Source organism: Hyperolius riggenbachi, chromosome 9 (assembly GCF_040937935.1).
Source record: "Hyperolius riggenbachi isolate aHypRig1 chromosome 9, aHypRig1.pri, whole genome shotgun sequence".
Lineage (NCBI taxonomy): Eukaryota > Metazoa > Chordata > Amphibia > Anura > Hyperoliidae > Hyperolius > Hyperolius riggenbachi.
In genome coordinates, this window is record NC_090654.1 from 54,598,385 (window position 1) to 54,614,521 (window position 16,137).

Here is a 16,137-nt window from a genome sequence, read left to right on the forward strand (position 1 = left end):
CTGCAATTGTTTGTGTACAGGGAGAACAGCAGTGGAGACAAGACACAGCCCTGAGGGGCCCCTGTGTTCGTGGTCATAATTTGTGAGTGGATCTCACCCAGCCTGACAGATTGAGTCCTGTTGGTGAGAAAGTCTGTGATCCAGAGGCGCAGGCTTGGGTGCACACCAAGTGTGGTTAGTTCTCCTTGTAGAATGCGTGGACAGATCGTATTGAACGCCGAGCTAAAGTCCAGGAGTAGCATTCTGGCGTACGTGTCTGGTCTGTCTAGGTGGTCATAGATGAACTCCAGGCAGATGTTTATTGCATCGTCAGTTGACCTGTTTGCCCTGTACGCGAACTGATGGGGGTCTAGAAAGGGCAGGGTGGAGGTCTTGAGGTTGGAAAGGACCGTTCGCTCCAGAGTTTTCATTATGATGGACGTAAGGGCTACCGGCCTAAAGTTGTTCAGCTCAGAGGCTCCCTGTTTCTTAGGGACAGGTATGATGGTCGACCTCTTGAAGCATCTGGGGACTATTCCTTCGCTTAGTGATTTGGTGAAGATGGCGGAGAGAACGGGAGCGAGTTGCCTGGAGCAGGTTTTCAGGCAGGCTGGAGACACACCGTCCGGTCCAGGGGCTTTCCTGGTGTTTAGTCTTGCCAGGAGTTGCAGGACTTCAGCCTCGCTCACCACTAGAGAAGGAGGTGGGCTCATGATGTTCTGCTTGAGGCGGGGAGGGGTGTTGGGCAGTTCCAGGTGAACCTTCGGTTCTTCCTGCCTCTCAAACCTGCAGTAGAACTTGCTGAGTTCTTCAGCTAGTTCCAGGCTGGGTGGTGCATGTTTGGGGGGGGGCTTGTAGTTGGTGGCAGCCCTGAGCCCCTTCCATACAGCTCGAGTGTCATTTGAGCGCAGGTTTTGTTTCATTCTCTCTGCATAGTCCCTTTTGGCAGCCCTCAGTTCTCTGTTAAGGTCATTCCTCGCCTTCCTGTAGTCCTCCTGGTTGCCAGTCTTGTGTGCGACTTCCTTTCGTCTCCGCAGTTGCCGTAGCCTATTAGTGAACCACGGCTTGTTGTTCGGGTAGACCTTGAAGACTTTGGTTGGTATGCAAGAGTCTTCACAGAAGCTGATGTATGAGGCAACGTTGTCTGCCCACTCGTCTATGTTTGGTGCTTCCAGGGCCTCCCACTCAGTGCAGTCAAAGCAGGCTTGGAGTTGGAGCTTGGACTCGTCTGACCATACTTTGGTGGACCTAAGAGTTGGTTTAGCGGATTCTAGGCGTCTCTTGTAAGTGGGTATCAGGTGGATGACACAGTGGTCAGAGGAGCCAAGAGCCGCCCCTGGAACTGCCTTGTAAGCATCCTTCAGTGCTGTGTAGCAGTGGTCGAGAGTGTTCCCGCCCCTGGTGGGGCACTCCACATGCTGGTGGTATCGTGGCATGTCTCGGCGAAGATTGGCCTTGTTGAAGTCGCCCATAACAATAAAAAGTGAGTCTGGGAGGGACGTCTCCCACTGTGAGATGATCTCGCTGAGCTCCAGTACGGCACCTTTGACATCAGCATCAGGAGGAATGTACACCCCGACAAGGACATAGGAGGAAAACTCACGTGGCGAGTATGTCGGCCTGCAGTTAATGAGTATGAGCTCGAGGTCAGGGGAGCACTTCCTGATGAGTACTGTCGAGGTGGGGCACCATGAGGGGCTGATATAGAAGCTGCCTTTCCTGTCTGTGTACCATGCCCGTCAGTGTAATCTTGAAACAAATAACCCCAAATATATCTTCACCACCACATCATCTACACTCTCCAAATTATATTTCCCTACAAGAGCTTTCAGCCTCAGTGATGTGACTTGCTGGTTCCCTTCTTTTGGTCATGAACCACTGGATAAGCTAAGCTGCACTAAATAAGTGTTGGGTCACATAACTGCAGCACGCCTCCATACTCCATTTTATAGAAGCTGCTTGTTATTGTTATTCAAGCTGGTCATTGGCTGTAAGCTACACGTGCAGTACATGGTGGAAATACTACAATTCCCGGCATGCTTTGTGAAAAGCCCGCCTTAGGGAGGCGTAAGACGGCTGTCGTAGAGTAAAGCTCACTGTGAGAAAGACTGACGTACGTGAAGAACGCAGCACGCAGCTTCCGGTTGCTATAGTGACGCGCCTGTGGCCTGCAGTTTTCCCGTAGAGATCTAGTCTAGAGTTCTCGTTTGAACCGTCGATATGCCGCAGCCGGTTGTCCCGCCGACCGAGTCACCCCCGGTACTGCGCTCCGCCAACAATCGGCAGACCGTGTACGCCGTGTTCTACAACTACTCGCCCCGGTACGTGGTGCCCCTCTGGCTGGACTTCAACGGGGAGATCAAACCCTACCCGACTCTCCCACCCTATAGAGGCCGGAAGATGGGCACGTATGTCGGTAAGGCGAGCTGGAATAATCAGCTAAATGGGGCCATACACCATATGTGGCAATCCCTATGTGATCAGAGAAGGATCGAATCCCCCTCACAGAGATTTAACCATGAAGTCTACAGAGAATCTATTAAACTGTAGCGTTGCACTATGCAGTACAGCACAGCAATGCTATGGGCCCTTGATCTACTGAAATTTACCATCTTACTTACCATTGTGCTTCAATGAGGCATAAACCCAATCTGCACGCTACAGTTCCCTTTGCGATCGATCTAATTGATTAAACCCGACAGGTCCGATTGGGACTCGATCGATAGTGTGATTGATTTTAGCTAATTATAAATGCAAAATCGATCACACTGTCGATTGAGTCCCGATCGGACTTATATAATCTAATCTTTCCTCTGTCGGCTCAGGCACTCAGGCTGGAATGTGCAGGTCTGCTTGTGATGGGATAGAAGCTATACACACCCTCACCAGGCCCCCTCCAAGCCTTGTATGACTCACACACTGAGCTACTCTCAGCCTATCACATGCTGTTAGCAGCCATGTCTTTTGTTTGTAAACACTGCCAAAAACTGGCAATTACAAGCCAGGATTGCAGCAGGGAGTGGCAGAAACAGCACAGAGGGGCCCAGGAGAACATAATGAATAGAATGGTATGCTTTTTATTGTAAGAATTTTAGAGTACAGATTCTCTTTAAGCCCCATAAGCACAGCGAAACCGCCGCTATCCTGTGGCAAAACAAGGGGTTAATACCCCCAAATCCCCTCTCCTGTATCGGGGGAGCGCTTCCTGATTGAGGCGGAGCTACAGCCATAAGCTCTGCCTCAAGCGCATCCATCCCTGCTGATCGCCGCTTCTCCCCCGCCCCTCTCATCTGCCTTCACAGAGACGGGCGGGGGAGAGACGGAGATCCGCACGGCGATTGACGCGCATGGAGGCAGAGCTACAGCTCATAGCTCTGCCTCCAGGAAGAACAAGATCCACGACCAAGAAAGTCGTGGGTTTTGCTGGGGGGATTTGGGGGGTATTAACCCCTCGTTTTGCCGCGGGATAGTGGCGGTTTAGCTGTGTTTATGGGGCTTAACATTAATACAGGTTAGAAAAGAGAATTGAGACTCGCTTCAGTCTCTCTTTAAAATGCGTAGAAGTAGACAAGCTGGCTGAAAATTATGAAATGTCATTTGAAGAGCACTGCTCACTGCAGTACGGTGCCTAGTGTGTAATTAGCAGCTGTTGCTCTTTTGCATTGCCCTTGTGTCCTTCCAGACCTGCAGTGGTACTGTGCTACCCTCTGGCAGTGCAACATTTGTGGGGACTACTAATCACATTGAGTGCAGTCTGCTAATGGCTAACATTAATGCATTTACTTCCGGTCTGGCTACCATTGTAGCCTTTGGCTGGTGCTCTTTGAAATGTATTTTTTTCCCAGCCTTCATGCCAATGATTGCTTTGCTTTCTTTTGCCATTTTGTAGGCCATATTTGGATTTTCCGTGAAGCTGGCACAGAGGACCGGATGAGAGCAAATGGTAGAGAGCTTTATTCAGCTGAACCTACAGAAAACGGAGAGCCAGAAGTTGTGAACATTTGTCTGGATAGTAAGTAGGCTTCTGGCTGTCAGTCACAATGGTGCATGGGAGAGATGAATATGTGAAAATGCCGGTTACCAAAGCTCGGGTTCATAATTAGATGCCTGAAGAGAGGGAAGCCTCAGGATCCTATTGAGGCTTCCCTCCCTGTTGTGTTGTCCCCGGTCGCTGAGTGCGGCCCCCCAGAAGATTAGTGACAATGCATTGTTGCTAATCCTATCGGACTGCGCAGCACTTATTCCTCCAGCATGGCCGTGCAATAGCCGACCCAGCTGCGCAGTAAGCCAGAGCCTCGGGCTCTGTGGAGCTGCACATGCATGGCTACTGCACGGCACCACTTCATGAAGAAGTGCTGCCTGGCCCCAGTGTGTGTGGTTGGGGGGGGGGGGGGGGGGGCTACTTTAGATCAGCGAGGGAAGCCTCAGTGGGATCCTGAGGTGTCCTTCTCTTTAAGGTATGTATCCAATTTTGATCCCGAGCTTCTACTCAGGATCACTTTTACTGATTTCTTTGCTGAAATCTATTTGAGGCTTGTGGTTGGAATCCCTTTCTTCTAAATCCATTTATTTTCAGGAAGGAATCAATTCTTTTGTAGCATTCGGTTGAAATCTATATGTGTGTGTGTGGTCAGCTTTACAGAAACTGATAATGAGGTTTATTGCAGGAGGGGGAGTCTCCCGACTGGTGCTTTAACACCCTGATAATAACCCTGTTGTAAGACGTGTGCTGTGGGGAGGTGTTTAACCACTTCGGTACCGGCAGCCCCTGCGCCTTAAAGGAGATGTCAGGCAAACTATAAGAAAATAAGCACTACTTACCGGGGGCTTGCTCCAAGCTCCCAGCACCTCCCTTCAGCCGTTGATGATGTCAGATCGCTCTGTACAGCGCATGCGCGATCGGCGCTGTCAATCACCGCCACGTGGGCCGGAGCGGATTGCGCAGGCGCAAAACTACTGCGCCTGCGTAGTCCGCTCCAGCCCACGTGGCGGTCATTGACAGCGCCAATCGCGCAGTACAGAGCGACCTCCAGGTCGCTCTGACGTCATCGCCGGGGACAAGGATGGACCTGCAGCGAACGGCTGAAGGGAGAGCTGCGGTGAGGGACGTGCTGGGAGCTTGGGGCTGGAGGAAGCCCCCGGTAAGTAGTGCTTATTTTCTTAGTTTGCCTGACAACTCCTTTAAGGACCAGGGGCTGCTGGTACTCTAAAACGCGTATACCGATGAATCGCTGCAATAATCCGTCGCTCCCGCCGCAGGCTGCTGTCTCTGCCGGCAGAGTGCTGTGCGCCGTTCAGGAGACACTTTTATTGGCTCCTGACCCTGTCACTCAATGTAAGCCAATGGGATTGGCTTACAGTAATGACAGGGCCAGGAGCCAATGAAAACGACTCCTGCCCGGCTCACAGTACTCTGCCGTCATAGAGGCGGCAGGGCAGCACATTGCGGCGGGAAGTGGCGGTGAATGGGACGTAGGGTTTACGTCCGGTCAGAACCACAGCGCCACCCGCCCGACGTAGATTTAAACTGCGTCGGTCCGAAATTGGTTAAAGACCTCACAACGGTTTGCAGTATTCCTGACTTGCTGAAAAGGTTTTCATTTTCAAAACTCAGCCCTCTCCCCACCCCATCCTTGCTCAGTTTGCAGGACACTGATTGTCCAGAGGAAGAAGGCTGATAGTTCAGAACCGAGGGCAGCATATAATCAGCTATATACTCCTTGTCAGTTTGGCCTGTGTCATCACGCAGTTGCCCAGTCCGATCTTAATGCTTAGTGCTAGTTTCTGATTGGCTGAAGAACAGCTGTTTTGGAGAGGAGGGTATTTTCTGCACATGTCTCTGAAACATCTGGTTATCAGCGGAGAACAAAATGTTTGGCCATGGCATGATGACATGCAGGGCAGGCCAAGTTGACAATGAGGCACATAACCACACCAAACTGGCAATATAACTTCTAGTAGTCCATAGGGATTCAGCGGATGGCATGGCGGTGTAGCAGATATCCCTTGCAATGCTAGGTCTCTGGTTCAAATTTGGGAAAGCACACCATCTAGATTTGCGCTGGGCAAACTATGGCCCGTGGGGTGGATCTGGCCCACAGGCGCCGTTAATCGGGCCCGCCGATGGGTAACTGCATTCCTCTGGTCCCTCCCTCCCGTGCAGAGTTGCGAGCGGATGATTTAAAGTAGACCAGAGACGAAGCACCCTCATGCATTTTACCGTATATATCAGTGGGAACATTAGAGAAAACGCCTACCCTGCTCTCTGCATCATCCTTCACTGCTCAGCCTGCTTCTAATCAGCTCAGATAAAATCCCTGACTGAGCATTCAGTCTGGCTTTGCTCAGGAATCATTATAGCTGAGTCATTATAGCAGAGCCAGAAGGGGGCAGGCTTGGGCTTGAAGACATCAGAGAAGAAAGACTCAGCTATAATGATTCCTGAGCAAAGCCAGACTGAATGCTCAGTCGGGAATTTTATCAGGGTTGATAAACAAGCAGGCTGAGCAGTAAAGAATGAAACAGAGAGCAGGGTAGGTGTTTTCTCTAAACAACTACCCTGCTCTCTGTTTCATTCTTTACTGCTCAGCCTGCTTGTTTATCAGCCCTGATAAAATTCCCGACTGAGCATTGTCTGGCTTTGCTCAGGAATCATTATAGCTGAGTCTGTCTTCTCTGATGTCTTCAAGCCCAAGCCTGCCCCCTTTTGGCTTTGCTATAATGACTCAGCTATAATGATTCCTGAGCAAAGCCAGACTGAATGCTCAGTCAGGGATTTTATCTGAGCTGATTAGAAGCAGGCTGAGCAGTGAAGGATGATGCAGAGAGCAGGGTAGGTGTTTTCTCTGTTCCCACTGATATATATGGTAAAATACATGAGGGTGATTCGTCTCTGGTTTACTTTAAGTGGGTTAACAGTGCACTCGCCTAATCTCCGCTTCTAGAGCAACAGGGTGCTACATGATACGCCGTCATGATGTGCCAGCGTATTACACACTGGCACGTCCTGACAGCTTGTCACGCAATGCCCTGTGACCATAGAGACCTGACACTGGAAGCAGAGATTAGGTGAGTGTTTAACTCACTCATACCACACGCTCACGGCTCTGCAGGTAGGAAGGGATATGGATTCAAATGAAAGGAGCGCGGTCCGCAGCCAGCGGCCCTGGCCACATAAACTTTGGTCCTAGAGAAAACAAGTCCTAAATGATAATTGAGGCAATCCAGCAGAGTGAGATCTGGGGATGTGGATAGACCATTCACATGGGGTGCTTTTCTGCAGCATTGCAGCGCTTTGCTGATCATCGGCGATCAGCAAAGCGCTGTGTACAATGTATGGGATCACTATCACTACAGCGCTTGCAATTTCTGGAAGTCACAAACTTGCTTCATGGAGCATTTTTGGTGCACTTTTCATTCAGCGGCTTGTTTATCCAAGGTGTGGCTAGACTTTCCTACCAAGAATTTCAGCCAAACACTCATGCTTGCTGCAGTTCAGCTGAACCTCATTTGTAGCAGAAACCTTCCACCACTTTACTGTCATGCAGATCTCTACAGGTGTGTTTAAGAAACGGTGAGTAGATTTTGGAATGCTTGTTGTGGGTGTGTGAAAAAAGATTAACAGGAGACTTCCACGTTCCTCGGTCTAGCTTTCCTCCATTCATTCCTTTAACTGATATTTCTCTCTTTTCAGTGTACACGCTGAAGGATCGCTGCCTCCAAGTGGTCCGGAAACTGGTGGATCCCTCAGATTGGACGAAGCTGGACATTGTAAAGACACTGCACGATGACCTGAAGGATCGGCCAAAGGCTGAGCGGGATGTGCACCGTATGGCGGTCAAATTCTGGAAACAGACTAGAGGGCTTATATAAGCAGTCTCTCGGAATCGGATGCAATATGGACTTGATGCTTCCGATCTTTGTCGGGTTGAACTTTGTTGGCTGCTTGGGGGATGGCAGTTTGAGGAAACCCTGCTCCTGGGTTGGGGGGTGACGTCACTGGCTGAAGACCTGTGTCCAGACAGATGTGCCACACTTTATACATTTATACTTCTTTAGGAGTATTCCTGCTTCCGCACAGCAGCACATCTGCCTGCACAATCTGGTGGGGGATTGTCAGGAGGACAGAGATCTGTGTGGGTTCACACAAGCAGGTTGCGGAGAGAATGTCTATGCATTATTTTAGAGATATATTTTTAAACTTAGTGTTGCACTCCTTCTGAAAGCCATCTTTTTATTTGTATAGCTTAGATAGTTTTGAATAGTGTAGGGAAGGGTTGAAACCTCTGCAGTTTTATTGCTGTCAGTGTCCATGTTGGATAGACTTTTAGCTAATTATTACAGTTATTAGTCGGGGAACAAATGCAGAATCCCTGACTGTCAATCAGTTGACTGTTTGCTGTGTAAATTTATCAGCTGCTGACATGAAGGGGTTAAAGTAGTTCTGAAATGGGGTAGAATTAAATTAAATAAAGCCCATGGTGGGCTAGATTGCCTCCTCCTGAGTGTCCAGAGGTTGCTCATGGTCCTCGATCTTTTAAAGAGAATCTGTAAGGAAAAAAAGTCGGCTACAGGGAAGTCTCTAGATCTTAATGAGCCTCCCCCCATATGCTCCTGTGTAGCCCCAATCCAGTGCTGGCTCCCCCAAAATGCCACAGACTGCAGATGCATGCAGGCGCTACTGCGTCTGCAGCATGCAGCGAGAACTACCGTTGGGATCCAGCACAGGCACAGTACCGTCTTTCCCCCTCAGGCTCCAACGGAAATCGCCAAACCCGATCGGGTCTGCTCTGCTGCGCTGGTGCAAGACGCTCGGCGATTTCCAGCGATGAGCAACGAATGAATTCCGAATAGGTTTTATTCGGACTTTATCCAGGTAATTATCACACCTGAGCGGGGGCGCGTGGGAGGGTTGAACTTACCCGAGAGCCTTCCGCTTTAATCCGTCCCAATTCACGGTCACGTGACTACTGCACTTCCTCCTTCAACCCGAAAGGAGGAAGTGCGGTAGTCACGTGACCGTGAATTAGGACGCGCCGTGGGGTGGATTAAAGCAGAAGGCTCCTGGGTAAGTTCAACCTTAGCCCCCGCTCAGGTGTGCTAATTACCTGGATAAATTACGAATTATTGTTTTATAAAGCGCCAACATATTCCGTGGCGCTGAACAAAGTAAGAAACGAACATGGGGTACATAATAATACAGACAATAGTGTACACCAGTATATACAATAAATAGTGACAAAATACAACAATGATACAAAATACTGAATTGGTAATGTGATAAAAGTAACATAAATAAAATGTATAATAATTTTCAAGACACAAAAGGGGAGAGAGCCCTGCCCTTGCGAGCTTACAATCTAAAGGAATAAATAAAACCTATTTGGAATTCATCTGTTGCTTATCCCTGGCTACTTCTGCCGGAGCCTGTGGGGGAAGATAGTACTGCGCCTGTGCTGAATTGCAAAGGTAAATATTGCTGCCTGCTGCTGTCCGAGGATTTCAGCGCTGGATATGTACTGCACAGGAGGCAGGGGAAAGTCTCCTCAGGATCCCTCCCGAGGTACTGAGCCACCTGTGCACAGCGATAGTAAGCACTCGTCCACAACCGCTTTCTTTCGCTGCATATGTGCAGTTTGAAACTCATGTTTGCGCAATTGAGAATATCTCTGCGCCACTCCGATGAACTTCCAGGAGGCTGGGGAGATAAGAGGAACAGGAAGGACATAGGTCCGGCAACTGGAGACTCAGCAGGATGTTATCTAGTAGAAAGAATGCATGCTGCAAGGGAGCAGAGCTATGTGCCGGAAATCGGAAAGCAACCTTCCTAAGAGATTTAGATGACAAATACCTGGCAGGTAATTATATCGTCTATAATGTGTGATATTCACTGGATTTTTTTTAAAATGCGCTACTAGGCAATAGTAGTAGGAGATGAGTACATCTAAAGAGCAGTGAGCTTTGCAACTCCACTTGAAAGACTGATGATGTGACTTGAGCCTTGTACACATGTAGGAGGACTGTCGCTTGGAGGGATCAGGATTCGATCGCTCAAGTTGACCGTTCAGGGCTGACAGCTGTTCAGGTGTGTCACTAGCCTGCAGGCTAGCAATGTGTTGCTTTGTAGGGACAATGGCACAGTGCATGACTGAGTGAAGGGGCAAGGAGAGCAATGGCCTCATCCTGTCCTCAAATGGGACAACGTGGTAGTCTGGTTTGCTCAGGTGCTGGTCCAGTGGTATTCATACTCTTATCTGGAGCAGATGCGTGCCATATAATATAGTCTATGGAGGAGGCATCCGCATCAAAAGATTATCGTGCAAGTTAGGAGTTTAGGTAAAGGACAGATGAGAGTGGATCCTGTGTCTAGCATACGATTGATTGACATGACTGGTTTTGCATTGGCTCTGATCTAGCAAATGGAAAACAAATGTCCATTTTATGATTTGATGTGAACCAAGCCTTACAGTATACATCATGCTAAAAATCCAGGACTGCCTTGATTGGCTAAATGGAGTATGCTTCTAGACAGCAGATTATGAAAGATGCGAAAGTGAATTATGGTCATGTGACTAGATTGATGATCGATCATACACGCCCCCTTGTTCTATTACAAATGTGCTGCAATTGGTAAGTGAATTGTCCTGGTACATAAAGATGTATTTTCCTTTGGACTTGGATGTTTGATTTGACAGAAAAGTCACATTTATTTAAAACCTATGAAGAATTTTGATAATTGATCAAATTATGGGTTGAACAGTGACTGGTTGTTTTTCTGGTTAGTGATTTGTGGGAGAGAAGGCAGGTCCAAGGGAACCTTAAATGAGGGATATGGATGTTTCCTTTTAAACAATACCAGTTGCTTGGCAGTCCTGCTGATCTTGTTGGCTGCAGTAGTGGCTGAATCACCCACCTGAAACAAGCATTCAGCTAATCCAGTATGACTTCAGTCAGAGCACCTGATCTGCATGCTTGTTCAGGGGCTGTGGGTAAAAGTATTAGACACAGGATCAGCAGGAGAGTTGGGCAACTGGTATTATTTTAAAAGGAAAAATCCATATCCTTCTCAGTTTAGGTTCCCTTTAATTGTATAAAATTAACGCCAGCAGGAGTGTGACTGATATTAGACCGGATTTCTGCCAATTTCTAGTAGTGTAAACTGCTAAATGAGGGTAAATAATCATTATTTACTCAACCACAAAATGTACTTATAATTATTTGGTAATTATACATTTATTTACTTTTTTCTTTTTTTTTTTTTAACATTGCTTATCAGTGGCTGAATAGTGTACTGGTTAAGGGCTCTGCCTCTGACAAAGGAGACCACGGTTTGAATCTAGCTAGGTGAGCTAGCACCTATTCAGTAAGGAGATCTTGGGCAAGACTGCCTAAAACTGCTACTGCCTACTGAGCAAGCCCCTAGTGGCTGCAGCTCTGGTGCTTTGAGTGCGCCAGGAGAAAAGCGTAATATAAATGTTCTGTACCTTGTCAGAGTACCTTGAACAAAAACTGTCCCGCAGAGAAGCTCACAATCTAATCCATACTGCAGTCTTTGTCTGTTGTCCTTCCTCCTCCTCCTCATTAATTTAATCGACTCCAACTCTTTGTGACCATAAGTATTTCTGCACACCAGATGTGTCTGTCAATTATGGCTTATTTCAGCTGTTGCATAGACATGTTCATAGCTTCACATATGCGGTCTATCCATCTTAGCCTCTGTCATCCTTCCTCTGTTCTCAATTTTTCCAAGCATCAAGGATTATTCCAAAGAATTTGGTCGTCATACTATTTGATCAGTTTTAATAGTAGTATTTACCTTTCTAGCAAAGCTTTAGCTATCTTGATCATTGCTGGTAAAGTGACCTCTCTATATCTTGTCCAAACTTGCCATAGCTCTCCTTCCAACCAAGCAACAAGCGTCTCTTTAATCTCATGGCTGGAGTCGCCATCTGCTGATATCTTCAATCTCAGGAAGATGACATCTGTTACTACTTTTTCCTCATATATTTGCAGATGGTTTAATGGGGCAGATGACATAAACTTTAGTTTTCTTGATGTTAAGCAGTAGACCAGCTTTGACACTTTGTTTGACCTTCTTTCTGGCCTTATTTCAGATCTAGCACTGCAATAGCGACAGTCCATCATGCAAAATTATAAGAGTAATTCCGTGGACACAAAGGCCTCAATTCACTAAGCTTTATCAAACACTTTACCGAACGTTTGATAATTTACCTCATGGGTAAAATCTAATTTTGAATTCACTAAGGTGTTACAGGTTTATTGAATGTTTTGTCGATAAAACCTTTCAATAAATCTATAACACCTTAGTGAATTAAAAATTAGATTTTACCCATGAGGTAAATTATCAAACGTTCGGTAAAATGTTTGATAAAGCTTAGTGAATTGAGGCCAAAGTCAGAAACGTCCATGGAGACAGACCGCTTTAACATCTTGCTAGAGGTTCTACCCGCTATTCACACTATGCAAAACAGAAAACATTATGCCTGAAGTGTTAAGGTGCATACACACATCAGACTATAGTCTTTGGAAAATGAAAGATCAGACCAATCTTGCCACCCTTCATGTAGTATGAGAGCCATACTCTACACAGTCTTTTCTATGGAGCTGAACTCCACATCAGAAAAAAATCTTTGCAAGATGCTGCACACAAAGATGCTGTACAGACACAAAAGATCTGTTCCTGCCAAAAATCCATTCCTGCAAATTGCAATGATAGTCTATGAGATCTGCAGATCAGCATACAGGCCTGGTGCACACCAAAAACCGCTAGCAGATTTTGAAACGCTTTTTCTTATTTTTCTGTAGCGTTTCAGCTAGCGTTTTGTGTAGCGGTTTTGGTGTAGTAGATTTCATATATTGTTACAGTAAAGCTGTTACTGAACAGCTTCTGTAAAAAAAACGCCGGCAAAACCGCTCTGAACAGGCGTTTTTCAGAGCGGTTTGCGTTGTTCCTATACTTAACATTGAGGCAGAAACGCATCCGCAATCCAAAAAATACTTCACCCCGGGAGTATGCGTTTCAGCAAAACGCCTCCCGCTCTGGTGTGAATCACCCCATTGAGATACATTGACCAAGCGTATCCGCAGCCGCAAGTGGCTGCAGAAACGCTGAAAAAGCCGCTCGGTGTGCACCAGCCCACACACATGATTTAACTGACATTAATCTGCATATCAGATCCACCAGGATGGATTTTCAGATCTGCGGATGATTGCTTGATCTGCAGATGAATGTTAGTTAAATCATGTGTGTATGATGATCTGCAGATCTCATAGACTATCATTGCAATTTGCAGGAATGGATTTTTGTCAGGAACAGATCTTTTGCAGATACTGATCTTTTGTGTCTGTACAGCATCTGTGTGTGCAGCATCTTGCAAAGACTTTTTTCTGATGTGGAGTTCAGCGCCATAGAAGAGACTGTGTAGAGTATGGCTCTCATACTACATGAAGGGTGGTAAGATTGGTCTGTGAGCTTTCATTTTCCAAAGACTATGGTCTGATGTGTGTATGAGCCTTTATTCTAGAGCTGCTCGATGCGATGTCGGTAATTACAGCTTGCATGCAAATATAACTCCGGTTTACATAATTGTGTGCAGTTTGGAGGAAAGCCAGCTGACGGTGCATTTTGATTGGGCCAATTCCAAGCTCCATACCATTTGCATGACACCTGCATGCCAGCCAGAACGATTAGCATCTCATAATCTTGATTTTTTTTTTAAATTTTTTTTTTTTTACAAATCTGTTTAACAAGAAAAAAATGGAGGCGGCCATCTTTATTCTCTTTTTAAAAATGGTGCTTGCCTGGCTGTGTGACTGAACTCCGCCCAGAATACATTGTCGGCGAACGCAGATCAGGTGTGACTCCTCCGGCTACACGCTCGCTCCAGGTGTGCGGCTTACATACTACTGAAGACACACTTTAATAAAAGCAATAAAGTGTCCAGGCTACCTGTCCCTCTCTACATGGTTCATAGTGACCATACATATATATATATATATATATATATATATATATATATATATATATATATATATATATATATATATATATATATATATATATATATATATATATATATATATACATTTTGTCTTTTTCTGGTCTTTTTAATTTTTACTGTGAACAATCGGAAACTAGCTGTTGTCTTTGAGCTAATTGATGACATACATATCTAGAAGTGTTATAAAATGTGTTTTATACCTTTTCAAAGTTTTATTCCCTTTTTCTTTCTTTCTTTTTTTTTTTTTTTTGCCTTATCACTGCCTGAGAAGTACCACTTTCCTTTGTTGTTCAGATGTTTTCTATGTTCTATGTTACGTCTCTTGTTTTATGACTATACATGTGTGCAATTTGTCACGGCCGTAGTGGTTTGCATAGTACAGGGTTGCTGTGTGGCCACTTTTTACTGTTTCTGCGTAGAACATGAATAAAACTACATTTGATTTCAATTCTTGTTTCCATTTTATGACCTTACTAAAGATGGCCATACACTCGCGCTCTAAATAAAAATGAAATTGGTACTCACCTGGGGCTTTCTGCAGCCCACTGTAGGTCGGGAGGTCCCACGGCGTCCATCTGGCTCTTCACCCAGGCTTTCGCTCAGAAATGGCTCCCGGCGACACTGGGCCCCAAGTGTCGGGATCAGTCTTCCTGAAACGTCACTTCTGTCGTCACCGTGATGACGCGAGGCGGCCGGCGTGGTGACGACAAAAGTGACGTTTCAGGAAGACTGATCCCGACACTTGGGGCCCAGTGTCGCCGGGAGCCAGGTGAGTACCAATTTCATTTTTATTTAGAGCTCTGAGTCCCTTTTTTAAGGATTTTGACTGAAAATCAACCAAAAGTATTAATCAGACTGGATGGAAATTTTAAAACAATCCGGGGTGAGGCAAGAATATTGGCAGATCAATGGCCTATAGCTCTGCACGTCAATTGGTTTTTCAATAGATTCCCTGCTGGAATGTATTGTAAACTGATGTGCTGTGTATGGTAGGAATCCATTCCTTCTGAATCTATTCCTTTCAGAAAGGAATTGATTGTTTTGGAACATTGGTTGGAAATCTGTGTTGTACACACAATGCAATTTTCCATCAGATTGACGGTCGAATCTTATTTCCGACAGGTCCGGTCTGATTTCCGATTTTGTTTTTCTGATCGATTTTGTATAGAAGTGATAAGATAAACAATGGCAAATCAGATTGGACCTTACGAAAATAATAGATTTGACTGTCGATCTGACAGAAAATTGCATCGTGTGTACCAGACATAAGTGTATGACCTCACTAACGGCTGTGGGCAGTGGCGTAGCTAAGGAGCTGTGGGCCCTGATGCAAGTTTTTTTTTTTTTTTTTACAATGGAGCCTCCCAAGCACTCTATACATATCAATTGATACAGTGCACACCAAAACCTGCCAATGGCAACTCCAGTGTAAGGCCCAGTGCACACCAAAACCGCTAGCAGATCCACAAAACGCTAGCGGTTTTGGGTTCGGATGAAAGAGTTTAGTCCTAGAGCACACCGGGCGGATCTTGATGCGATCCGCCATCCACATCAGCATCCGCGTGGCTAATGTATCTCTATGGGCTGGTACACACCAGCGGTTTGAGGTTTTAAGCAAACCACAAACGTGCAGCAAGAGGCCCGTTTGCGGCTTGCTAAAAACCTCAAACCGCCGGTGTGCACCAGCCCTTAGAGATGCATTACTAACTGTAATCAGAAAAAGCATGTGTGCATCAACCAAGTGAACCTGACAAATCTGGCTTTGCAAATTTGGCCTATTGGCTAATCACGAGACATTGCTCATGCAAATAAGCATTTGCTTTCGCATGCCTAAATATGCAGGGTCAAAACCAAAAACCGCAAAACAATCGCCCTGCGGGAATTAGTTCATGCTATACAGCACTATCCAGGGGCGCCACGAGGAGGCTTCCCATTGCCCCCATACAACCGGGGGGCCGCGGGGGTCCCAGGCACTCTCACCGCCTGGAACCCACACAGTGGCACCCCGGAGGTGGAGGCCAGGGGGTGCAGGCGATCTCCCCAGCGTGGCCAGCGCCGGGAAGAGCCGCCCGCACACACCTCCCAGGATTAAAAACAGGCACTTACCTCAACGTCCATTGCGTTCTGCTATATGCGC

The 16,137-nt window shown here is 46.6% G+C and overlaps 1 protein-coding gene across 1 annotated transcript; it reads left to right on the forward strand.

Annotated features, from left to right (window-relative positions):
- Nucleotides 1–2,096: 2,096 nt before the first annotated feature.
- VHL (von Hippel-Lindau tumor suppressor) lies at nt 2,097–14,448 on the forward strand. Its single transcript, XM_068252791.1, has 4 exons — nt 2,097–2,395; nt 3,869–3,991; nt 7,673–12,157; nt 12,394–14,448. Exons 1-3 carry the CDS (start codon nt 2,200–2,202, stop codon nt 7,849–7,851), a joined length of 498 nt encoding a protein of 165 aa, XP_068108892.1. The 5' UTR covers nt 2,097–2,199; the 3' UTR covers nt 7,852–12,157; nt 12,394–14,448.
- The last annotated feature ends 1,689 nt before the right edge of the window (nt 14,449–16,137 follow it).